General features: G+C 30.0%; 5 protein-coding genes across 11 annotated transcripts; 3 read left to right on the top strand and 2 right to left on the bottom strand.

The window, feature by feature from the left end:
• Nucleotides 1-441: 441 nt before the first annotated feature.
• On the bottom strand, nucleotides 442-3,292 carry LOC122720086 (1,5-anhydro-D-fructose reductase-like). 2 transcript variants are annotated; one of them, XM_043946556.1, is made up of 5 exons: nucleotides 3,169-3,292; nucleotides 2,306-2,427; nucleotides 1,566-1,733; nucleotides 1,010-1,363; nucleotides 442-934 (listed from the first exon to the last, which is right to left on the bottom strand). In XM_043946556.1, the coding sequence occupies exons 2-5, from the start codon at nucleotides 2,372-2,374 to the stop codon at nucleotides 560-562; spliced, it is 966 nt and encodes a 321-aa protein (XP_043802491.1). In that variant the 5' UTR covers nucleotides 2,375-2,427; nucleotides 3,169-3,292; the 3' UTR covers nucleotides 442-559. The 2 variants fall into 2 exon arrangements, with proteins under 2 accessions (XP_043802491.1, XP_043802493.1); XM_043946558.1 differs by lacking the exon at nucleotides 3,169-3,292 and adding an exon at nucleotides 3,029-3,045.
• LOC122720087 (protein ARV1) lies at nucleotides 2,891-4,604 on the top strand. The gene is made up of 3 exons (XM_043946559.1): nucleotides 2,891-3,067; nucleotides 3,874-4,384; nucleotides 4,469-4,604. Exons 1-3 carry the CDS (start codon nucleotides 2,915-2,917, stop codon nucleotides 4,582-4,584), a joined length of 780 nt encoding a protein of 259 aa, XP_043802494.1. The 5' UTR covers nucleotides 2,891-2,914; the 3' UTR covers nucleotides 4,585-4,604.
• LOC122720085 (WD repeat-containing protein 37) lies at nucleotides 4,573-8,624 on the bottom strand. 4 transcript variants are annotated; one of them, XM_043946554.1, is made up of 8 exons: nucleotides 8,490-8,624; nucleotides 6,776-7,048; nucleotides 6,502-6,627; nucleotides 6,154-6,405; nucleotides 5,645-5,864; nucleotides 5,168-5,455; nucleotides 4,863-5,109; nucleotides 4,573-4,807 (listed from the first exon to the last, which is right to left on the bottom strand). In XM_043946554.1, the coding sequence occupies exons 2-8, from the start codon at nucleotides 7,038-7,040 to the stop codon at nucleotides 4,688-4,690; spliced, it is 1,518 nt and encodes a 505-aa protein (XP_043802489.1). In that variant the 5' UTR covers nucleotides 7,041-7,048; nucleotides 8,490-8,624; the 3' UTR covers nucleotides 4,573-4,687. The 4 variants fall into 4 exon arrangements, with proteins under 4 accessions (XP_043802489.1, XP_043802487.1, XP_043802488.1 ...); XM_043946552.1 differs by lacking the exon at nucleotides 8,490-8,624 and adding an exon at nucleotides 7,162-7,683; XM_043946553.1 differs by lacking the exon at nucleotides 8,490-8,624 and adding an exon at nucleotides 7,180-7,683.
• Nucleotides 8,625-10,685: 2,061 nt separating this feature from the next.
• LOC122719962 (gustatory receptor 68a-like) lies at nucleotides 10,686-12,382 on the top strand. Its single transcript, XM_043946250.1, has 5 exons — nucleotides 10,686-10,811; nucleotides 11,333-11,619; nucleotides 11,699-11,770; nucleotides 12,116-12,211; nucleotides 12,341-12,382. The coding sequence occupies exons 1-5, from the start codon at nucleotides 10,709-10,711 to the stop codon at nucleotides 12,380-12,382; spliced, it is 600 nt and encodes a 199-aa protein (XP_043802185.1). The 5' UTR covers nucleotides 10,686-10,708.
• Nucleotides 12,383-13,813: 1,431 nt separating this feature from the next.
• Nucleotides 13,814-23,905, top strand: LOC122719826 (RYamide receptor-like). Of its 3 annotated transcripts, none has more exons than XM_043946013.1 (9): nucleotides 13,814-13,933; nucleotides 14,956-15,732; nucleotides 17,599-17,741; nucleotides 18,749-18,921; nucleotides 19,089-19,269; nucleotides 19,435-19,538; nucleotides 20,103-20,226; nucleotides 21,312-21,505; nucleotides 23,171-23,905. In XM_043946013.1, exons 2-9 carry the CDS (start codon nucleotides 15,506-15,508, stop codon nucleotides 23,519-23,521), a joined length of 1,497 nt encoding a protein of 498 aa, XP_043801948.1. In that variant the 5' UTR covers nucleotides 13,814-13,933; nucleotides 14,956-15,505; the 3' UTR covers nucleotides 23,522-23,905. The 3 variants fall into 3 exon arrangements, with proteins under 3 accessions (XP_043801948.1, XP_043801950.1, XP_043801947.1); XM_043946015.1 differs by having other exon boundaries at nucleotides 13,822-13,933; nucleotides 15,479-15,732; XM_043946012.1 differs by having other exon boundaries at nucleotides 13,823-15,732.
• Nucleotides 23,906-24,219: the final 314 nt, after the last annotated feature.

Raw genomic sequence — 24,219 nt, 5'->3', positions numbered from 1 at the left:
TGAAAATTTCTGTCATTACTTTGATCATATGCAATATCACATAAATGATTTTATCTTTACTTCAAAGTATCTGAAATTGTGTCTATAAATATGTATGAGTTAAGATAGAGATAAAATAATATCATATAGTGCTATTATCGAACACGAGATTTCTAACTAGATTTTAATATCTTCAGTCCATATATGTTTATAAGTTATGTGCCACCTATTAAATATTAATACAAATATGTCGCCATGTATCCAAATTCATACATCCACGATTTTAACCTTTCCGCGATGAAAATTAATCATTGCTATTTGTAATATTATTTTGATATATTTCTAAAATTATAATTTTTTAAATAATTTAAAGCACACACAAAATTAATAGATATTTATTTATTTATATAAAATTATTCTTTTTTCTACATAATATTATAAAAATACATCTTCCGAGTAAAATAAATCATTATTGTTATTTATATTTCATAATTGCATATAAAAATTAAATATATATATTTAATAATAATTAAATATATATCATACTATCTATAATATTATAATATAATATAATATAAATTTAGAAAGGATATTCGGGATGAATTTCAATTCCCTTAAAAAATTTTAAATCACAAATCCTACTAGATTCACCACGATCGAGATTATATAATTTTTTCATATCTTCCGGATTAAGTTCCCAATCAAAAAGTTGTATGTTTTCCTTAATTCTTTGAGGATTTGTACTTTTAGGGATAACTACGATTCCATTTTGTACAATATATTTTAATAAAATTTGTGCAGACGATTTCTTATAGTTTTTTGCTATTTCCATTACTACATCGTTTTGTAACATATCTGAAATTTCTTCTGTTTTATTCAATAATTTAACAAGATTACGTGAGCCAAGTGGCGAGTAAGCCGTTATAGGAATATTTTCCTGCTTGCAAAATTTTACCTAAAAAAATATTATTTTTTTTATAAAATAAAATTGTTGATAATTCTATAATAAAGATTTAAAAAAAGATTTTACCAGTTCCTTTTGTTGAAAATAAACATGCAATTCAATCTGCAGCATTGATATTTTCATTTTCGTGTTTTTTAAAATTCGCTTGATTTGAGAAATATTAAAATTTGATAATCCAATTGCTTTAGTTCGGCCACATTTCACTTGTTTCTCCATTTCGGTCCAAATTTCTACGTGATTTGTACTATTATCAAGTCTAATTTGACCATTTTCGTCAAAAGGATGTAAAATATCCCCAACTTTTTCAAAACCAATCGGAACGTGAATCAAATAAAGATCTAAATATTCTAATTGTAAATTTTGTAATGATGTTTTAATCCATTTTTCCACATCTTCTGCTCTATTTCCTACAGCAGGAAGCTATAAGTGCAAAAAATATGTATTTTTAATAATCTTTTATATTTTAATAATAAATAATTTTTTGACAATTAATCTTATCAATTTTATAAAACATTTATTTATTAAAATCACATCCATCTTATGATTATTATACATATATAAAAATATTTTAAGACATTTACAAAATTATAAATATGATATAATGAATTATCGTTAATATTACCTTCGTAACAATAAATATATCAGATCGTTTAAGTTTTTTAGAATCAAACCAGTTTTTAAGAACGTCACCAATTACTTTTTCATTTTCATACGACGTTGCTGTATCAATATGTCTATATCCTGCTTCTAAAGCAATGTTCAATGCATCTTCCAATTCCTTTTCTTGTGCCTTAAATATAATATATTTTTTATTTTTTTTGAAACAATTAATTTTTTAAAAAATTCAAAAAAACTTATAATTTCAAGAAGTTAAAGTCCTGCTAAGAAATTTAATTTTATAATTTTTTATTATCTATTATTTTCAATTTAATATATATATAATTATATATAAATAACGATCATTTATTATTTTTTAATAATTTTATATCAAAATTATCATGCATGTTAACATTTAATATTAATTGATACATTATTTCATTAAAATAATAAAACATAAGTTTCGGAACACAAAATTTCTTTAAATATACGTGTATATTAGAATTAATATAATAAATACAATTATAGAATATTATAGAATAGTTTTTATATTCAATATTATTCTTTTCATTTTTTATTTTGAACGAATTTGAATTTACTTCGAACAAATTTTATTTTATTGTTAGAATAAAATAATTAATTTTAATATTCATTAAAATATATTTATTATAAAAAATATGACATTCCATTAAATGAAAAAAAAATTATTAAAAAATTATTAAAAATATAAATATAAAAAATTGATATAAAATAGAAGAATTTTACCTGCCAAGTGCCAAAACCAATTATTGGCATTAACTCTCCATTTGGAAGCAAAATAGTATTTTTCTCCATAACGTTTATACGATATAAACTTCGCCAGACAACTGAATGATTGTATCCATTTCCTACTTTATAAAAATGTATTTCACTTTCACTTCAATTATGTAATCCTTGAAATAAATGTGTATTTTATGTTCACTTTAAATATTTTATCTTAATAAGTGTTATAATTAAGATAAAACAAATAAATGCATTTTTACATTATATATAATTTATATATTTATATATTTATATTTATATTATATATATATATATATATATGAATATTACTATTCACAAACAATATTCAGAATATTAATATGCAATCTATCGTACTAAATTATATATTAACATATTCTTTTATATCATATTTCTTTATAAAAACAAAAATGAAACGATCTATCTAATTTATTGACAAAATAATATTTAATATAATAATATAATTTTCATTTCTTCATATAATTATTCGAATATTCATGAAATTTTCAAAAATTTGTAAACAAAATAAAAATAAGCATTTATATATATATTTATTAGGTTTGGTATAGAAAATTATATTATTTTTTAGGTTATATGTATTTAATTGCAGATAATTTTATTGAAGAAAAAACAAAATATGAAAGAAAGATAATTGATTTAATAATGTATCGATGTGTAAATTGTGGTACTGAAATAGAAGAACTTTACAGAAAATACTCTCCAAATGTTTTAAAACTTTTAAAATGTGTATGTTTAAATTAATGTTTAAATTATTAACTGTATGTTATACAAATTTATTTCTTTTTTACAATTTTAAATTATATTTTATTTTTTAATTATATTTTAACCTTTTTCATTCGAAGAAAAAAATGTTATAAATCAATGAAGTATTGTTTTTAATTATTTATAAAATTCGAATATATATCAAAATGAATAGAATGCTTTATTCTTATCTGTAAAAATTACTATGTTTCAAGGTTTCATTGATATATATTTATAATTTTTTATAAGTTCCAATCTCTTTTTTTATCATTTCATTTAATGTTTTTTTCAACTTCTATATATAAATAATATATCCTTGATAATGTGCAGTGTTGATAAATACATTAATATTTAATTAATAATTTAATTAATAATTATTAATATAATAATATAATAATATTAATAATAATTACTATTATACTAATGTTTAAATTATTAACTGTATGACAGTTTTTATTGCTGTCTTATCCTTTGATTATTTTGTATCAATAAAAATATTATACTTATCTTGATTACTAATTTCTCATAATTATTTTATTTATTGCTTAAATAATATCATGTTTTATGATTTATCAATAATTTGCAGAAATTTTCTTGTATCATAAATTTTCCTGTATTATAAATTATTTTTTTATATATTAATAACAAATATTTTATTAGTAAAATTTATGATCATTGTATTTTACTTTATCTATATTCCCGAAATTTTATAAATTCTATATTATAAAATAATTTTTACATAGAAAAATATTTTCTTCTTTTAATTAGTAATTGATTTTTATTTATTTTAGGAAACATGTGGCTTCTTGGCTGATAAATATATTGAATACGATTCAGTGATAATTTTAGTTGATTTAATATTACTTAAAAGACAAGCATACAGACATTTGCTTTATAATTGCGAAATAAAACATTGTTGGAAACTAGCAATAATTCTATGCCTTATTGAATCTTTTCGAAATTTCTTTTTATGTAACAATAATAATGAATATGTTCAATATTGGAAAACATTTCAACCTAATTTTAATCGAAATTGTAATCTTTATTTAATAATATTCAGTACCGTTTTTGCGCTCATTAGTTTCGTCTTTACTGTTATTTTTTTGACCAAATTTAAATGGTATTTTTATCCAAACAATCCAAATACATGTAGTGTGATACATCTTATGAAAGCTTTAATAATTGGTGGTTCTGGAATACTGTTGGGGCTATTAGAAATTACTTGGGGACATATTTTTCTGACACCTCATTATTTACTTATATTGGGATATATTATTCTTTGTTTACTCACAGCTTATTCAGGTAAGAAATTTCATTTTCATATATCTATTTATGTTATTGTATTTAAGCAGATTACATATATTAATGTATATTGTATTATTTCAGTGGTTACTAATAATAAAAAATTGGAATCCTTAATCATCTTGGGAATAGGCATGGTAGTGTACAAGTGTATATCTAACTATTCCTTTACAATTTTTAAAGTTTTAGAATTAGTTTAATTATTTATTTTCAATTTTCAATTGATTTTATAATCTTACTTTAACATTACATTAAACTAAATTAAATAAATATATTTATAATGTACATATTATAATATATATATTAACATTCTTTAAGAGGTATGATACTCCATCCCAGGACTAATCTATCGAAACCACAAGAGAACAAATTATAGACACCACTATCAGCCCAAGCTACCGATGAGACCATTCTTCTATGTCCCTAAAATCAATTTTATAGGATATATATGTATAGCTAAAATTAAACTTTTACTTACCTGTCTACTAGTTCTAGGCAATCTAGCTAATCGTTGACCACTAAGATCAAATAATCTAATTTGTCGGTTATCATGTGGAATTGCAACAATGCCAGTGCTTGATACTGCTAATCGGTTAGCAGCACTATCACCTCGAATTGTAGCTAAAGGACTTCGTATATTTCGTAATTCCCATATTTTTACGCTTCTATCATCTGAACCAGAAACAATTTTATCTTCACGTGTAAAGACAGCTGATGTTACAGTCCTGCATTTAAAATGATAATAATTATTTCATTTAATGACGATTTATCGAATTTACTTACTCGGTATGTGCTTGAAAAACAGAAACTGAATGAATAGATTCTCTAAAATCCCACAAACGAAAAGTACTATCTTTGCTTGAAGTCACGCAAAGTCTTTGTGTATGATGGGTTGATACATGAGAAAGTTCTTGATCATGTCCACATAATGTATGAATAATTTCTCCAGTTTCTACATCGTAAAGATTCGCTGTTCTATCCCAAGAAGCAGTAACCACTTGTTCTGCATCGGGTAACCAATCTGCGGCCATAACGACACCCGTATGACCTAATAATTCTCGTACTGGAGTTCTATAATATTTCACAAAAACACAAATAAATTATTTCAATATGTTCGTTATCTTTCGTTACGGTTTGATATAAATTTTATTTATATCCAAAAAAGATCAATTTTAATTTAAAATATTTATAAAATAAATACAATGAATAAATTAAAAATCAGATTGAAAAATAAAATTTAAATTAATTTCTAATCCTTACCTCAATGTAGGAGGTTCTTCTTGCTCTTCATTTAAAACAATCACTCCACTAAGATTTCTATCAGAACTCAAACCTGAAAGTTCTTCAGATGAATTCTGTCTTTTAGGTAAATCCCAATCTACAGCAGCTTGCCATACATGAGCAGAATTATCTCCACTTGATGTGAGTGCTAACTCTTTGGTAGGATGGAAACGTATGGAATTAACAGAACCAGAATGACCTATAAAATGAAAAATTTTATTTTAGTTCATAAAATATACATATTAGTACATATTTATTCCAAAAATATATCAATTGAAATGTAATATTGAAATTAATAAAATAAGTAAAAATAAAATTAAAATTTTTAAAATTGATTATATATATAAAACTTAAAAAATTTTATATAAAAATAATAATAATATTTCTAATGTTAATTTATCAAATAATAAGAATATTATTTTTTAATAAAATAAATTAAAATAAGTTATATTACAATAAAAAATATAAAATTTTAAATAAAAACAAACCAATATATTGCAATAAACAACGTCCACTATCAACAGCCCAGACTCTAGCACTGTGATCAGCAGAAGCTGTAGCAATAATTTGGCCTGATCTTCCAACAGAAACTTCCCAAACACCATCTCGATGTCCAGAATATTCTCTTTGCATACTACAAGTCATTGTTGGTGTTTTAAAACTAGAAACTATTTTACTAGTTTGAGCTTTTAACTTATTAGAAGTTGTTTTTGTTTTTGGTGCTGAGTTTCCTGCCATAGCTATAAACATAAATATAATAATCTAATTTAATAATTGAGAGAAATTTTTAAAATAATTATTATTTATCATATTTTATTAATTTTAAACATTCTTACATTTTTGTTTGGAAAGACCTTTTGTATCTGGAAAGTCTGCAACATCTCCAAGAGGTAAACTCCGTTCTCCAGAACCATAACATTCTCTTTCAAGTCTTTCACTAAGAGTATCTATTTTTTCTTGTACTGGATCAATAAATATAATTTTTAATTAATAATTAAATTTAAAGTTGTTTTCCTAATGAAAAAAAATATTTTCTCCGAATTTGAATTTAATATATACATAATATAATATTTTATAATAAATATTATATAAAAAAATTAATATTCATACATCCTAAATTTTCTGTGTAAAGAACTTCAAATTCTTTTTCTATTTGTTGAAATAATTCAAAAAGTCGACATCTTAAAGTTGGTGGCAATACACTTTCATCAGGATCTGTACGAAATGCTGCATAGTGAAGTGCAGTTGGTTGTAATGGAGTAGATCCACTTTGTGATTGCAATTCTGTATCTGTGCTACTCTGTACTCTTGGAATAGAAATGCGTTTAATTTTTCCAGAGCTCTTATTTCCACTCATAGATGGTTCTCCAGGCATCTTTGACTCTAAAATATTAAAACTTTACAATGTAAATTTATTTGAAAATCATACATTTGTAGTAAAACTTATTCACAATCAAATTATAAGTAGAATAATTTTCAATGTCAGATATACTAACCACTTAATAAGTACTCACTGTGCATATAGTATATACATATATATTTTCTTTCTTCTTGTATTTATATTTATATAAACACATATCACAATATATTATACAATAATTATATTCTACACATTTAATTTAATTTAATTTTGTTTATTTTAAGATATAATAACAAAGAATATATTTTAGCTAAAATTCAGTTATTAAATTGGGTTACAATATATAACGACATATTTCATGAATACATACGTAAACACGCATATTACAAAAAAATTTTTTGATTTATTAAAAATAATGAAGATTGGATAAATATTATCTTACATTTTAATTAAAGCAGTTAATAAATATCTATAACATCCAGATGATCAAGTCAATTTCTCTTAGAACCATAGAACACTACCTCGTAATTGAAAGATTAGTCAATATTTGTTCGAAAATAATCTAAATTATAATGTTTAAATTAAAATATTGGAAATTTATTAACAAATTTAGTGAAAATAGGAATGAAATTTATACATTATGAAAAATAAAATTAAACAACAAATTCAGTTGTGAATTGATTCTGAATATTATATCGTAAGTATGCATATAATATGACGGTCAATATGTACAAGTCAATACGTATAAATATGAATTTCTTTTTATTTCAATATTTTAAACATAAATAACATTAACAATATTTTATAATATTTTATAATATTTTTATATTCATTTAATTATAATTTTTTAAATTGTGAAATAAAAAACGTGTTCATTTGCTGTCATTTCTATTGTTGTAAATTTTATATTACAAGTATATATTAAAATTATGTAAGGAATCTGTTCATTTTTATATATATTTATAGGAAAATATATATATTTTATAGTTTTTCTATATATACATATATATATTTTTGTATTTCTATGTTGCATATATAAATTTTATTATATATTTATATATATTAATATTTATATATTATTTATTATTTATTTTATATTATATTTTATATTATATACTATATATTTTACATCTTTACATTTCATAATATATTTTATATATACTATTTCATTTTTATATTTTCCATTTATATTTTAAATATTTTAAATATATTTTTATATCTTTATCTTATTTAGCTTTTTTTTTTTTAATCTTTTTTTTTTTATATATAATAAATTTTTTTTCTATGATTTTTCTAATATTTCTACGAGTATTTTGTTTTAGTATATTTGCATACAAATTTAAGTTTTTTTTTTTATTTTCCGAATAAGTTTTTATCAACATTACATAATTTTTGTGATATTTTTGTGATATGATTGTTTTTTTTATATTTTATGAATTTTTAAATAAATATTTATTTACTTACATTAAGTTGATAAATGAAACAGCTATAAAAAAATTTCAAAGATCAGTGCCATCTCATGTTTGGATTCTCAAAGCTCTGACTTATTATTAGCATAACAGAATGTGCAAGGAAGTATTCAAAGTCACAGACTAAAAAATGTACAAGAAGAACAAAATATCTTTTATCACTTCGAAGATGCTACATATACGATAATAAAACGATATATAAGAATGCAAATGCATAGTTTCTGTTAAAATTTTTAATCAATAGAACAGATAAAAAGACAATAAAATTAATCAGATATCGAAATTAGATTAATTAGATTAATTGGATTAATTAGATCTAATGATAGAATGATAGATCGCATAAACAAAAAGGGCAAATAATTGAAGAGCAATAGAAGAATTAGTTTAAAAATATTGGAATCAATGCTATCACCAGAATGCCATAAATAAAACATATGTAGAGATAATGTGAGAAGGATAGAGATAGGATAAGAATTTACTATCAGCGCTATCTCTTAAATGTCAAAGACATTTCTTATTTCTTAAAAGATAGGGTAAGATAAAGTATTCAATAGATGGCACTGTATTTAATTATTACTCTATTTTTATATATTTAATTTATAGGATTTTACAGATAATACTAATTCTTTAATTTTTCCTATATATGTCCTTTTTCCATTATTTATCTTATCTAATTTTGTCATAATTAATCACAAAAAAAATACAGGATCTTAATTAAACGCATTTTCATTAATTTTTTTTTCAAAATTATTATATATTTTAATTTTTAACATAAAAAATATAATTATTATATTTTCGGTTTTATAATATATCTTTAGATCGAGGATCTTGTAAAACAAAATATACTTCGAATAAAATTGATAAATCATTAGGAGAATATTTAAATTATAATAAATATAATATGTTATTTGAAAAAGTTTTAAATATCATTTCAAAAATATTTATAGATTTAAAAAAAATTATGTATATAATGATGAAATGAAATAACACGTCACTTGAAATTGTATTTGAAATTATGTCATTTCAAACTTGCCTATATTTACCATATGTACATTTTTTCATTCTTTTGAATTATGAAACAAATTTAGATCTTGATTTCATGTAAAAACATTACGTATTTAAGCTCTTTAATATCAATGAAAACATTATTTGCTTTTTGCTTATAAATACGTTATCCATTGATTACAAAATCGATGTAGAACCTTTCTTCAGATTTCGTATTAAACGATATTTATTGCTCGTCTGACGCACATGTTTCGCTTTCACTATTTAGAATATTACAATTAATATTTTGTATATGAATAAGAACAAAAATTATACACTGTTCGTCAATTATCGTTCAGTTATAATATATCGTTATTGAAGTATTTACATTTTTGAATTAAATATAACATAATATTTTAAAATCTAAAAAAGAAAAAGAAGTTTGCAGAAATAATGGTGCTCGTTGGAGATACAAATTCGATTTTTAATGCCGGTTTAATATTAGGATGTACCGCTCTGTGTGCTTCAAAGGACAATGTAAAAGCGAGAAGACTTCGAGATATAATATTCATCGTTTTCTCAATGACTCTGTATTTAATTAGTCTCGTAGTAATGTACATTTATGTATTCTCGTACGAAGATTCAGATTTAAAAAGCATGCTTATCGTCATAATAAGAGTATTTCTTATTTATTTGTGCTTGTTCACGGATGCATCGGTGACAACTTTATGGAATTGGAAGATTCGATCCGTTTTATCGCAGTTACGTAATTTTGATCGAGCTACAAAATTTCGTGATTTTTCAAAAGGAAATAAATTGCGTATCATTTGTCATGTCACAGTGTTCGTCAGTTTCTCATATTGGGCGATAGTAGGATATTTCACGTACAGGTAAGATGTTGTAAAAAAGGAATCGAACATCGAATTTTACGATAGTTATATATTATATCGTATAAATGTTCAAATTTTTATCGTTTAAAAATTGAAAATAAAGTAGGATTATTTCAAATTCGATTAGAATTGTTGAGAAATTGTATAAATATATAAATGTGTTCAACATAAATCGTTAAACATTTGTGAAGCAATTATCGAAACGTTAAATGTATACGCAATAAAAATTTTATTTTATTGAGATTTTTAATATTTAGATATATAGATATTTATTTAGATTTTTCCTTTTTATAGAATCGAGTCGAGAGTGCCAATTTTTCGCGGGATAATTTACTTCATCATGGATGCCTCGATGAATACACAAATTTTGATATTCGTGTGCATTTTATTCCTTATCGAGGAACGATTCCGTCATCTCTGCTCAATGATAGAATTCTCTAAGGGTGAGTTTATTTCTTATTTATCTCTTAAACGGATATACAATATTAAAGTTCACGGGTTTATTTATTTTCGATCAATTTTATGCATCGTTTAATCGTAGTCGATCGTTTTCTTTAATCTATATATTTTTCTTCCTTCATGTTGCACAGTAAAGAATCTTGGCACTCTATAAATTCTTATTTTATTCTGTTTCGTTCGTATGTTTGATTATTATCATTGAAATTTGTTTCTTACAAATTCATACGAAAATCTGATCTTTCGTTTAAAACAACAATAAATCATGAAAATCACGCGTCCCTATCGAACGAAATCGAAAATTTCTTCGATACTCATTTTATACGAATCGATACTGTCTCGATCACAGTTTCCTCGATGACAGTACAAATCGTAGGATTTTTATCGAGGATTTTAATCGTGTCATGAGCGACGCGGGTTAACGAGTTTGAATGAATGTTTAATCGTACCTTTGTGCTCCTATTTTCAAACAATTATTTTTATCGTTTTTTCCCCGACCTGTTACCAGTTGACAAGATAATAGAGGCGCATCGATCAATTAGGCATTCGATGTTACAACAGATATGGTGGCTTCATTGTTCTCTAGCGAACGCGACCGAAATAATTAATTCCGTATACGCGATCCAGTTGTTGTTTTGGATCTCGACTATGTCGTTCAACCTGATGTCGAGGATTTATTCGTTGAAAGTGTTCAAATTATCGGATTACGGGAAGATCAGGGAATCAATGCTGGTGACTGATTGCGCGTGGAACCTCGTATTGATTACCACCGTGTGTCACATGACAGCTCATCAGGTAGATCTTTCTCTAAACCAAACTGAAATTTCCCGAACGCCACACGTATGGCGATATAACTCGATTATTATTTGTTTAGGCGAATCGTGTCGGCAAGCTTATTTTCTCACCTTACTCTTCCGTTTCTCTGAAATCGAATTTACATTTACAGGTAAGCAGTACTCTGGTATTAATAAAAGTTGATCGTTGATCGTTTCGATCTAAATTTTTTTTCTTTACTCTTCGAACCTTACTCCTTTATATCCCTCTTTGTCTCTCCAAGAAACAAATAAAAAATAAAAGAACCTCGATGAAATTTTAAGTTTTAGATAATATGATAACATTCTCGCAACTTGCTTTTTCTCTCATTATTTCCTCTAAACCGTCTCTTCCTATATTCCTCCTTTTTCTTCCCTTGAACGATCAATTACTTTAAATTAGATTCCTCGCTCTTAACGAAGCGAACGCTCCTTCGAGCCTTTGTATTCTATGAGATCTCTATTGATTCTGATTACAGGAAAATATAGAAGCAGCGGCTTACTTTCAACTAAGGAAAGTACACATTTTTACCGTTGCTGGTTTAATACGCGTCGATCTTCCTCTTCTGCTTTCGGTGAGCATTCAACGAACGAAAATAAAAAGTTGTTAAAGAAGAAAGAAAAAAGAAAAGAAAAGAAACGACGCGAGGATAAATAATCGAGTGTTTCACTGAAATATATTTGATTTTATATATTTTTTACAGATATTCTCAGCGATAACAACGTACTTGGTGATCCTTACTTAAAAAACTTCCTCCAAGATTTCCACGATACTTTTATCGTTTCGATTCCATCTAAAGAATCGTAACAAAAGTTGCATTAGCAAGACAGGTACGAAATAGGAAACGGAAGAGAGAGAGAGAGAAAAGGAAAGCATTAATCTTGCATATCTATCCGTTGACCTTTAATGTGAAGCGACACGAGGATGACAATAGATGCGATCGACTCGCCGTCGTAACGGAATATGTGTGAATTTTGTCTCATCTTTTTTTTTTTGTGAGTATATTCACGAGACACATTGGAACAATGTACATTGATTTATTGATCAATGTATCTTATACCGTTCCTTCATAGAGTTCGGACACTCGTACTTGTGGACTGAGTTTCATATGAGGATATAAAAGAGAAGTGATTTATATGATTGACGAAAGAACGCAATATATAAAGCTTCTTACGATATTATTGTATTTATTAAGTAAACAAGATTGCGTATTTACGACTTTATTACTTGTAAATAAAGCCAAATGTTTAAATATGTTTGAAATTGAAAATCTTTTGTTTTGCTTTCTTTATTTTTGTTTTTGTGAATTATTGAATGCAGTTTCTATATTTTTAACAAGAATAAAAGTTTATTGGTTTAAACGATTGACTCGTTTACTTAATTAAAACATGTCGTAATTTCCTTATTTTCGAAGATAAAACGAAGTTTTTCATCTATCAAAAAGAAACGAAGAACGAAATCTAATTAAATATGAATATCCCGATTACCCATCCAACAATTCTGATATTATTCATACAGGTTCGTTAAAATAAAAGTTGCAAGTTAATCACGCGTTATCCGAAAGTTTGATGAAAGATTCAATCTTTATTCAAACCTTGATTGAACAACAAAAGTGCAGTTCCACTCGTCGATTCCTTTAGATATAGAAAAATTCTTCATAATAAATAAAACATTTCGATTCTTTCCAGCAATGATTCTCCACGTACACACGACGAGATTTCATTTCGCATACTACATCACGCGTAATATCACGTGGAAATATATTACGAGATTTACTCGCAGTTTGGGATCACGTTTATACGCGGGGGAAAATTTGCTCCGTTGGAAATCGAATCGAAAAAAAGGGCACGTAAAAAAGAAAAAAAAAAGAAGAAGAGGACACGTGTAACGCGAGAGGGATGGATGGTGGGGACGAATGAGGGGAACACGATGATTTTAACAGCGATGTTCCTTTCCGGTAATGACGTCTGCCGAACTTTTATGGATCAAGGGGATCAAGCCGGATCTGGACATTTTTCGATAGATCTCCTGCGAAGAATAACACAGGAAGCGGGAAGGAGAAGATTGAGAGAGAACGTACAGAACGCAGGCGCGCGATTGAAGGAAACGTGCGCGAGTGGTGTCCAACGTCTCTAATGCTTTCAAGAGCGCCGGCGGGAGCTGCGATTCTTCCTTTCAGTTTATCGTGGCCCCGCTTCCGAAACTTTTCACGCGTATTATTCTTCGCCGGGAGGGCGAAGGAATCTCGTAGGATTTCTCGTAGAAAATTAACGGTGGAAATAGTGAAACACGAACGGTGTGTATGATCGTGTTTACCAAAGGGTCGAGGGAAGAGGTGAAACCGAATCGTTGCCGGAAAAAAAACCTCGACTCGAATGCGAAGTGACGAAGAGTTTACGTGTTTTGATCATTAACGGCTCGAATTAATTGGAATGGGTGAAGACAAATCGGTAGAATAATTGGCGGAAAGTAGAAGACTTTAAAAGGTTAAAAGATACCGGTTGTTTGATACTCAACACGCGAACCTGTTTAGTTTTACTCGAGAAAGTAAATATTTAAAACGAGCGCATAGAGGAATTGTTGAAACTACGCGTGCAATGGTTCCATTTGCGTAATGTTTCTTTCCATGTAAATTTCTTAAGAGCTTTGCCGAGTGGATGTTGTGTGTGTAACGTGCACGGGCTATATTTTTTTAAAATAAATGTAAATTCGTGCTACGTGAAAAAAATCGCCACTTGCAAACATTCTACAATTACGTTAATTATTTCGTTCGTTCTTCCTCGATCTTTTACGAAAAATTCGAATTTTTTAATCTTTGACACATTTCGTTCGATGTAAACATTTTACATCGCGTTCTCTGTCTATCAAAAATAACCATCATCAATCGTCGTATTACTTTTGCATTATTTATAATTTTCCGAAACATTGATAAAATGCGAGGATATCGCGGATACTTCCTTCAAATTTATTTACCTTTTTTTTTTGTTATCTCGTCGCTGGGCAGATAAAATTATTTATCGTAGACATATGTACGATGGTTAGATCACAGATACAAAACCTGTCGTGACTATACAGGGTGACTTTGAATTTGAATCAGATAGAAAAAAAAAAAGAGAAAAGACACTGAGGGGTAAAGAGAGGCGAGATTTCACAGACTTATCTTTCAATTAGAATTCAGTTTCTCCGTTGATGTTCTGGAATTAAATGATGAATAACAAAATTCTCGTTATTAACGATCGTATTATATTTATTATTACAAGATTATACGAATTAACAAGAACAATATCTTTGAATTGATTTTTTTTTCTTTTTAAATAGCCACGAAATTCCGCCTATAATTTCACACGTGATAGACGAATTATAAACTTTTCTTCGACTTGGTCGAAAAATTATAACTACGTATAAATTTTGATTTCGACGAAATATATACGAAAAGCGTTTCATCGACGAAAGTGGAAATGGATTAAATATATTATTAAACGGAATAACAGAGACAAAGTTGTTGAAGGAGTTGAATTCGACTTTCCTTTCTTAATAATGCGCGATGACTCGATTATGACACTGACACGATTCCCTTTATAATCGCGTAATAAAAATTTATTTTAATCGAACGGTGACACGGTAAAACGGTAATTACGATAGCAAAGTATTACGAAACGCGTCTTCTCGAGCGATCAATTATCATCGTCGATCCAATGACCCTCCTTGTCTTCGGTCCGAAACCGGAGCAACCGGAAGTCAGATGTGCCATCCATTCCCGTTAGAGGAACAAATTACCCTTCGTGAAATCCTATATAAAGGAGTTTGATGGATTGTAAAAAACGAGAAAATAATAAAATAGGGAAACGTGAACGACGTGAACTCGAGAATGATGATATCAACACCCTCCTGGTTGGAATTTAATAGCTCGGCGTACAACGATGAGATGATATTCTCATACATAGATTCCGAGGATATAATTCGTCACCTCCTCGCCAAGTTTCAAGGCAAGACTAATTACTTGTTGATCGTCCTCTATGTTTTCGTGATGGCGCTCGCGGTGACGGCCAACATTCTCGTCATCGCGGTTGTTTTCAAGTATCATTACATGCGTAGGTATGTAGAAATAATTAGATTTTGTGAAACTTACTTAACGCAATTCGATTAAAAGTTAATCTCTTACTTTGTAACTCTTAAAGAGAATATTTAACGAAATTCAAAGTTGAGAGGGAGAGAGAGAGAGAAAGTTTCGAGGAACGCGATAGAAGACAAGGCGATTAACTCCTCGCTCGTAGTAATTTAAACTTTGCGAGACTTTTCATTGTGAAACGAAGTTTCTCAACCGAGATTCGACTATTATGTGACGACGAGTCGATTGAAACGGTCGACGAAAAAGTTGATGTTTTTGTCGTGGTTTTCACAATTATTATTATCGAGTTGTATCGCTTTCGCTCAGGAAAAAAAAGAAAAAAGAAAAAATAAATAAATAAATCGTGAATGAACTTAATTATAACTTCGGGCGAGGCTCGTTATAAGATTATTCTTAATCCAAATGGTGTTACCCTTTCTTTTTTTTATAATTTCCATCGTTTATCGAAAAAAGAGAAAAGTTTACGAAGCGACGAAACGAAACAGAACGCGTTGGATCACGTCGCAAAATAATGGCAATGAAGCTTCTGCGCGCTCATCCATTGTGAATCGTTTATCATTCTTGGTTCTTTAAACGACGATTCTCGTGATAAACCTCACCTGACCCAGTTTCATTGGAAAGAACTTGGCGAAAACTATAACGTAAACGGGTGTTGAGGGACGATTAATTAACGCAATTAGATTAACTCCTGATAAACTAGGGTCAGGGCAGGTACAATCAAAGATGCACGAACGCGTATAATAAATACCAACAACGCATTTCCAACGCATTTCAAAAGAATGTATAAATAATATAGTATTCGAAGTAATAGTAAACAATGGAGTGTAAATCGAATTTATTAATAGAAAAGAGTTGCGATTTGCACGTGATATCACATTACGTGAAAGAATGAAAAATTAATAATTTTATTTATCTCGTGGTTTTTTGTTCAATTGTTGTAACGAATTAAAAAAAAAAATGAATACAAAGAATCACGAATATGATTTTAATAAAATTTGATTTAAAATTTCATTAATAATATTGATATTCTTCTTTGAGTTAATTAAATGTCACTATTTGTTGCCTATTAATTTTCTAAATTAATTAATATTCATATCTTCTTGCGATTTTTTTTTCTTTTTAGCATTTCATCGTGCTTCTTATAAATAAAAGATCGGATCGAAATTTCACTTACGCGGTCGTTAAAAATCGCGACAATGTGTTAAGCTCGAGCATTCTCGCTCGAAAACGGAGAAACGTAAGAGTGTGTGCTTACTTCTGACAACGAATGAAGCATCCGTGCAAATAAGCGATCGGTTCGCACTCGTCGGGATACGTGAACGAACGTCACGATTTATTTATGAAGCAGAAATTGTTGCCCTCTCTGCTCGCCTTCGGAGGGTTCCCTGTGAATACGAGCGCGAAAACTTTGATATTAACCAAAAACGCGTTGCAACGATAACAATAATCCAGAGAGTGCGCGTTCCTCGAAAACTCTCCAAACGAATGTTTAACGAGCGGTTGTACGCGAATTATTTATTTTCTGACACGGCATAAAATTCGTCGCCTCCTCGAATCATGGTGAAAACACGTATGTATATTTTCTAACGTAAAAAAAAAAAAAAAAAAAAAATATCTCGTTTGCTTGTCCGAGAACCCGAATATTAATAAAATATCGTTTGTATTTCGATGAGCGTCCAATATTGATTGTCCTAAGATTCTTACCAAAGTCCATCTTATCCTCTTGTGTGCTTTATAAAAATCAATAAATTTTTACGATGTGTGGGCATCGATTGACGCGAACACGAAGATGATTCAAAGATGATCGAAAAGAACTCCTTTATTATTTTCAGCGTGACTAATTACTTCGTGGTTAATCTGTCCGTGGCGGATCTTTTGGTGACCACGATTTGCATGCCGGTTGCCGTCAGCCAGGCGGTCTCGATGAAATGGATCCACGGCGAAATAATGTGTAAAATTTCCTTCTACTTACAGGGTAATTTTAACAACGATCTTGTAACAATCTGTCTTTCATTTTATGCCCGATTGAAATTGATTAGAATCTTTGTACGTTGTTATAAATATCGCTTTTCGTCGATTACTCTTTTGTGATATTTTTAGATACATATCCCTATTTTATCCAACTCTCACGCGGAAATGTAAGGTGACATGAATGAGAACGTCTCGCAGCTTCGAGTTGTCGCGATACAACACTCCCCCTCCCTCTTTAGGCGGCGTGGGCGATGCGTACAAGAAAAGATTCACTTGGAATGTGTGCGTTCTTGCACGCACGCGTACATCCACGTTTATCGCGGTTCAATGTTTCCCTCCACAACTAGGGCTCAATTTTAATTTCTCTCTTTATCCGACGACGACCTTACCACCCACGTTCAACTACAAAGATTCAAATCCAACAAAAATTGAACGTTTTATTGAAGGATCGAATTTATGACAGACATTTATAACAGTGGTTTTAAAATAACAATTTCTTTGATATATTTCTTTACATATATTTATTCCCCCCAACTCAAATATAGGATTAACACTAATTAATTGGAGATTCTTGAGGTAATTTCAACTTCTTTATCACTCTCTTCTTTCTCTTCCTTTTTATCACTGTCCTCTTTTATCATCCTCCTTTATCATCTCTTTTTTTTTTATCATTCTTCTCTTCTTCCAAATATCCTTACGTATTGTTTATCCTTGATTTATTAGAGAAATTTAATATTTGCCTTTTTATACGCAATTTCATATCGTTCATTTTGAATAAATTCGATTTATTCGTCCAATATCTACGAATAAGATAATTTTTTTCGATAAATATTTGTTATATTCAACAGATTTTCGACACATGTTGCTTGAACTCTATGATTGGCAATGTTTTTTGTTAATAATTTTCGTAAAAGAAAATGATTATTTAAAATTAGCTCAAGAATCTCTAATTAACCGGTGTTCCAACATTTTATGTTATATGTTAATATCCACGTATTTGAAATTTCGTAGGTGTTGCGGTAGCTGCCTCGGTTTTTACTATCACCGCGATGAGCATTGACAGATATTTAGCGATAAGAAGCCCCATAGCTTTTCGACGAGTTTTCAACCGCAAGAGCACGGTCTTCGTTATCATAGCTCTCTGGGTGGTCGCTTTGATCATCTTTGCTCCTCTTCTCAGAGTGGTTAGTATTTTGAAGACGTTTTTGCCTATAAAATACTCATTTTACGTAAAGAGTAGCGTTCCCTCGTTTTATATTCATCTTCATTCAGCATTAAACATCATTATTTCTTTGTCATCAACGAAAAAAAGAAAATTATCGACGAATGTTTCTCACCTTTTCTTTTCCAGACATCCCTTCAGAATCCAGGTATCATGATACTCAGGAACATATCCTTTCACGGGTCGGATTTCGCGCAAAATATCTCCACCGATTTGTATTTCTACATGTGCTTGGAAGATTTCAAATCTGTGGGTATCGAGGCCCCGCTTTTTGGCACCATGTGCTTCGTGCTGGTTTACGCTATTCCCGGTAAGACCAATTAATAATAAATTCAATTGATAACAAATTCAATTAATAACAAATTCAATTCAATTCGAACGTTTCATTCCTTTCGAAAGGGTGAAACGAGGATAATCGCTTTACCATTTTTCTCAATCTCTATGCAATCCTGTTTTCTCGATTTCTGTTACCTAGGATTCGTCGTGGTGCTATCGTACATCATGATGGGCCGTACACTGTGCGCCAGGAAACCGCCATTCGATTGCGACGGTGCCCAGGGAAGCGCCAGCTCGCAACAGGTTAGTTGAAACACGATAAGCAAGAATTTTGGAAACAATGATTTTGAAATTTGACAATGCAAGGATCGTTTAAAGGAAAAATCGTCTAACGCCGAAGAATTGGCGTCGTAGCAAGGATAGATACGCGCGCTTTACGAGTATTTAATTGAATACATATCTCGATCGAACGATGCCTATTAATTTTCTAACTTTGCTTCGTTAAGGCCTATTCAACGGAGGCGCGGATACGGAAATAATTAGAATTCGAGGAAAGGAAACGGGTTTCGAGCGACGAGCTCGTGTATATAAAAAAAAAAAAAAAAAAAAAAATTATCCTCTGCTCTTGTTGTCTCTTTTTTTTATTTTTACCGTCACTTATTTGATTTTCTAACTCGTATCTTTGCTCAACAGCCGCGTTTCCTCCGTTGTAAATTTTCATTTCTATTTCTTCCCGATAGGTTTTGTCGAAACCGGATATATCTGCTCGCCTTTGTACTCGTCTTGTCGACGATTAGACGATGAATCGATGTTGATCTAAATCTGGCCAACGTTTACAACCAAAGCGTAACTGCATTCTGTTCGCAGAGTTTCAGGCTGGTACGTGAGCGAAGGCGAATCGCTTGGATACTGCTTCTTCTGGCTGTGCTTTTTGCCCTCTGCTGGCTCCCGTATAACGTTTTAATGCTCTTAAAAGACTTGGATATAATCAGTGAGTATCAGTGAGAATCATTTATTTTATAAAACGTGCCGGAAAATCGCCACTTCTCGGTCGATACTTGTATAAATACTAATAAAGTAATAATTTAATATTTCATTTCTATTTGTTTGAAAATAATTGATTGGCTCTAACTTTAACTTTAACGCTTTCACGCTTTCGTTGAATTCGTATCACCGAAAGAGCGAAAGATCATCGAACACGTTGCTTTATCATTCCTCTAGAAATCGAATTGATAAAGCCACGATATAAAGCCACGATATTGCAACGTTTTAATGCTCTTAAGAGACTTGGATGTAATCATTTTTTATAAAACGTGCCGGAAAATCGCCACTTCTCGGTCGATACTTGTATAAATACTAATAAAATAATAATTTAATATTTCATTTCTATTTGTTTGAAAATAATTGATTGGCTTTAACTTTAACTTTCACGCTTTCGTTGAATTCGTATCATCGAAAGAGCGAAAGATCATCGAACACGTTGCTTTATCATTCCTCTAGAAATCGAATTTATAAAGCCACGATATTGCAACGTTTTAATGCTCTTAAGAGACTTGGATGTAATCATTTTTTATAAAACGTGCCGGAAAATCGCCACTTCTCGATACTTGTATAAATACTAATAAAATACCATAATAATTTAATTCTATTTCTCTTTGTTTGAAAATAATTGATTAGCCATATCATCAAAAGAGCATGATCATCGAATATACCGCTTCATCACTCGATTCCTCTAGAAATCGAACCGACGAATTTCGATATAAAGCCTTCAAATTGTAACGTTTTAATGCTCTTAAGAGACTATTAGTGTAATGTAATCAGTGTAATCATTCTTTATAAAAATGTTGGAAAATCACTATTTCTCGATCGATACTTGTATAAGTACTAATAAAATACTATAATAATTTAATTCCATTTTGTTTGAGAATGATCGATCAAGCTAACTTTAACTTTAACACTTTCACCCTTTCGTATCAGCGAAAGAAGACGTGATCATCGAACACGTCGGTTTATCACTCGATTCCTCTAGAAATCGAATCAACGAAATTTCGATATAAAACTGGAAATTGTTCGCAGGTGTGAGAGGGACAGAGAACGGAGAAGCGGAAGGGTGGAACAATGCTTTCTCCTATTGCCTGTTTCTAGGACACGCGAATAGCGCATTGAATCCCACCGTGTATTGTTTTATGACCCGTAATTTTCGTCAGAACGTGACTGAGATCCTCTGCTACAGCCCCTGTGGGCTTACACGTGGAACGACTCATCGAAGGGTAAGTTTCCTTGATCCCCAATCATGTACCGATCACACCATGTAACGATTTAAAAAAGAAAACAAATCTTTTTGTATCTATCTCGTCAACGATATGAGATTCACATCGAAATTGTTAGTTTTATTCCACAGACTTCTTTAAAAATGGAAAATATACTTTTAAACGTAGCGATATCTCTTTTTCTTTTTTTTTTTTTTTTAAGATGTAACAAATTTACAAACATACGGCGTACACGTATGCGTAAAGTGCAATTGGTGGTGCGTACATATGTTGATGAAAACGTTTCTATGTCACGCTTCTTTGGCGACGCTCGAAACACGGAAATTAAAAACTCAGTCTCGAGTTTCTTTTTCTTTTCCTTCCTCCTTTTTTCTTTTTTTTTTTTTTCAATATTTCTAATCAATATCGCGTTCGAACTCGATATTGAAACGGTCGCAAAAAAAGGCTCGCCTCTAAGTTCGACGATCTCCCTCAAGGGTTTTTCGATATTTGACGACACGTGGCCTGAAATCGAAATTGCGGCATTCGTCGCGAGTCTTTAGCAGTTACCTGAAAAAGATCGACGATACGAGGTCGGACAGTCGTGGAGAAAATAAAAAGAGGAATCCTCTACGTCTGGAATTTGTACACTACGTATCGCAATTTATCCGATTAACGAATTCCAATGATAAATTCTTCGAGAAATCATAGCGTGACACGTCCTCTTGGATTTACCCGCGCTATTTGCGAGAATTGGCCGGGTTCCACGTGCAGCCGCACTAGTAAAATCTTTGTCGAGGAAATAAACATGGACGTGATGTATAACATATGTACACATAATTCGTTCGTAAAGTTATTCCTTTCCTCGTGTAACGTCCGCGCTCTCAGACGTACTCTCATACTCTAGATATTTGTATGTTTGTTATATTATGGATAATATTATCACGAGTATCAAAGTGAAGTTTTTGAAGAGATTAGATTTTTAGAAACTAATGTGCTACTGGTTTATTCGCTTTCAACTTTTCGAAAATAACCACAATTGACATTCATGTATCCAATTGAGCATTTGCTGAGTGAACTTGCTAACTTTCCATTACACGGGATACAAATTCGATTAACGATCTCGGTGTACACGCATCGTGTCACGGTTGGATACTATTAAAGTTCTAAAACTCTGTGTCTATAACGTTTATTTCCACTCTCTCTCTCTCTCTCTCTCTGTTTCTCGTGTAATAAATCCATTAGAAATGCGGTAACGTCGTAGATCATCAAGTAAATTCCAGAAATTGACACAAACGGATGGAATAATTTAAAAAAAGAAAAAGAAAAAAAAAAAAAGAAAGCAATAACGATTTCTATCCTGGAATAATAAATCTACATAAAACATTTATACACGATAACATTATCGAATAGATTTTACAAATTGGCGCAAGCACGATGGAATTTATTAATTTAAAAAAAAAAAAAAACGATGTAACGATAACAATTTCTTTCCTCCATAAAGTAATAAATTGAATTAGAAACTAGAAAAACGCGTGTCGTGAACGATATTATTATTGTTAATCAAATATTGCATAGAATCGATTAATTTAAGAAAAAAAAAAAAAAAAAAAAGAAGAAAAGAGGAAGCAATAACTTTAAGAGACGCGTCCTACCGCCTCTAGTGGTTTTGATCTATTGTTCCAGGGTGCTCAAGGGACTGGAGTGATCGATGATATGTGCGCAGGCAGTGCCAGTGGCACGATAAGACGAAGCTTACTTCGCAAGCAAAAAATGTTACCTGGATGCGGGTGTGGATTGCCGATCGGTGGCAATCACGCCGTTTTAACCCTTCGACGAACGACCACGACCAGCTGCGACAGCTTTTACTCAAGGCACAGCCCTCATCGTCGTTGTTACATGCTGCGAAGTCTTAGAGGAAGGCCGGACACGGCGATCGGGCATGTACACTTAAAGAAAAGTCAGGAAACCAGTTGCGAGAAGAGCAAGGCAGTTCAACCTGTGAACACTTTGGTTATCACGGACGAAAAACGTTGATAAACAAAAAAATTCGAGTTAACCGAGTTAATTATCGAGTTAATTTAAGGATTAACGAGAGTTTTTAGTGAGAGTCGATTTCTTACAGACATGCGGAATATGTCGTTATGTGTTTGTAAATATTCGATGTACATACAAAGATCGACGGCGTAAATGGAAACAGAGGACTCAATTGGTGATCGATTAAAATAGCGGAGAATCATTTCTCGAAATATTTTCTGATTTACCTGCAAATTTATTAATATATATATTTATAATATTAATATTTATTAATATATGTATATATATATATACATTAGATGTAGATTGCACGAATATAAAGGTGAACGGTGAAATCGAGTAACAGTTCAATTGGGATGGTTTTTAATCTTCTCGAAAAGAAAATAATAAAATTATTATGTTCACGGAATACTTGATATTTTTTTAACATTTAATTTCTTAGAAGAAGAAGAAGAAGAAGAAGAAATTCGTTCCGGTGATCTACATTCCGTATGTGTACATCAAGTGATGTTACGTTAAATGATATACGCGAGGAAAGCGAGTAGACGTAGTTAACGAGGAAGCCTGGGCTAAAGGGTAAGTTTGTTAACCGAGGCCGAGTGGAGAAAGCAAATAAGGCTCGAGAAATATGTTGAAACAGTGACGAGTTTTTCGTACCGTACTTTCCACCCTATTTAACCCTTGTCATTCGCATTCTT

This window comes from Apis laboriosa, unplaced genomic scaffold (assembly GCF_014066325.1).
Source record: "Apis laboriosa isolate Shangri-la unplaced genomic scaffold, ASM1406632v1 scaffold9_cov152, whole genome shotgun sequence".
NCBI lineage: Eukaryota > Metazoa > Arthropoda > Insecta > Hymenoptera > Apidae > Apis > Apis laboriosa.
The sequence above is the reverse complement of the archived record's forward strand: the minus strand, read 5'-3'. Positions and strand labels throughout refer to the sequence as shown.

What these genes read in the sequence shown, in the direction of transcription:
- LOC122720086 (XM_043946556.1), bottom strand. Translation starts at nt 2,374, where the DNA reads ATGGAGAAAAATACTATTTTGCTTCCAAATGGAGAGTTAATGCCAATA. An exon ending in TTGGTTTTGGCACTTGGCAG is followed by an intron (nt 1,734 to 2,305) that starts GTAAAATTCTTC and finishes ATTATATTTAAG; the next exon opens with GCACAAGAAAAGGAATTGGA. An exon ending in ATATATTTATTGTTACGAAG is followed by an intron (nt 1,364 to 1,565) that starts GTAATATTAACG and finishes TTGCACTTATAG; the next exon opens with CTTCCTGCTGTAGGAAATAG.
- LOC122720087 (XM_043946559.1), top strand. Translation starts at nt 2,915, where the DNA reads ATGTATTTAATTGCAGATAATTTTATTGAAGAAAAAACAAAATATGAA. An exon ending in TTTTAAAACTTTTAAAATGT is followed by an intron (nt 3,068 to 3,873) that starts GTATGTTTAAAT and finishes TATTTATTTTAG; the next exon opens with GAAACATGTGGCTTCTTGGC. An exon ending in TTTACTCACAGCTTATTCAG is followed by an intron (nt 4,385 to 4,468) that starts GTAAGAAATTTC and finishes GTATTATTTCAG; the next exon opens with TGGTTACTAATAATAAAAAA.
- LOC122720085 (XM_043946552.1), bottom strand. Translation starts at nt 7,186, where the DNA reads ATGCACAGTGAGTACTTATTAAGTG. An exon ending in TTGTTTATTGCAATATATTG is followed by an intron (nt 5,865 to 6,153) that starts GTTTGTTTTTAT and finishes TTCATTTTATAG; the next exon opens with GTCATTCTGGTTCTGTTAAT. An exon ending in GTTTTTCAAGCACATACCGA is followed by an intron (nt 5,110 to 5,167) that starts GTAAGTAAATTC and finishes TTTTAAATGCAG; the next exon opens with GACTGTAACATCAGCTGTCT.
- LOC122719962 (XM_043946250.1), top strand. Translation starts at nt 10,709, where the DNA reads ATGGATGCCTCGATGAATACACAAATTTTGATATTCGTGTGCATTTTA. An exon ending in GTCACATGACAGCTCATCAG is followed by an intron (nt 11,620 to 11,698) that starts GTAGATCTTTCT and finishes TTATTTGTTTAG; the next exon opens with GCGAATCGTGTCGGCAAGCT. An exon ending in ATCTTCCTCTTCTGCTTTCG is followed by an intron (nt 12,212 to 12,340) that starts GTGAGCATTCAA and finishes TATTTTTTACAG; the next exon opens with ATATTCTCAGCGATAACAAC.
- LOC122719826 (XM_043946013.1), top strand. Translation starts at nt 15,506, where the DNA reads ATGATGATATCAACACCCTCCTGGTTGGAATTTAATAGCTCGGCGTAC. An exon ending in AATTTCCTTCTACTTACAGG is followed by an intron (nt 17,742 to 18,748) that starts GTAATTTTAACA and finishes GAAATTTCGTAG; the next exon opens with GTGTTGCGGTAGCTGCCTCG. An exon ending in TTGCTCCTCTTCTCAGAGTG is followed by an intron (nt 18,922 to 19,088) that starts GTTAGTATTTTG and finishes TTTCTTTTCCAG; the next exon opens with ACATCCCTTCAGAATCCAGG.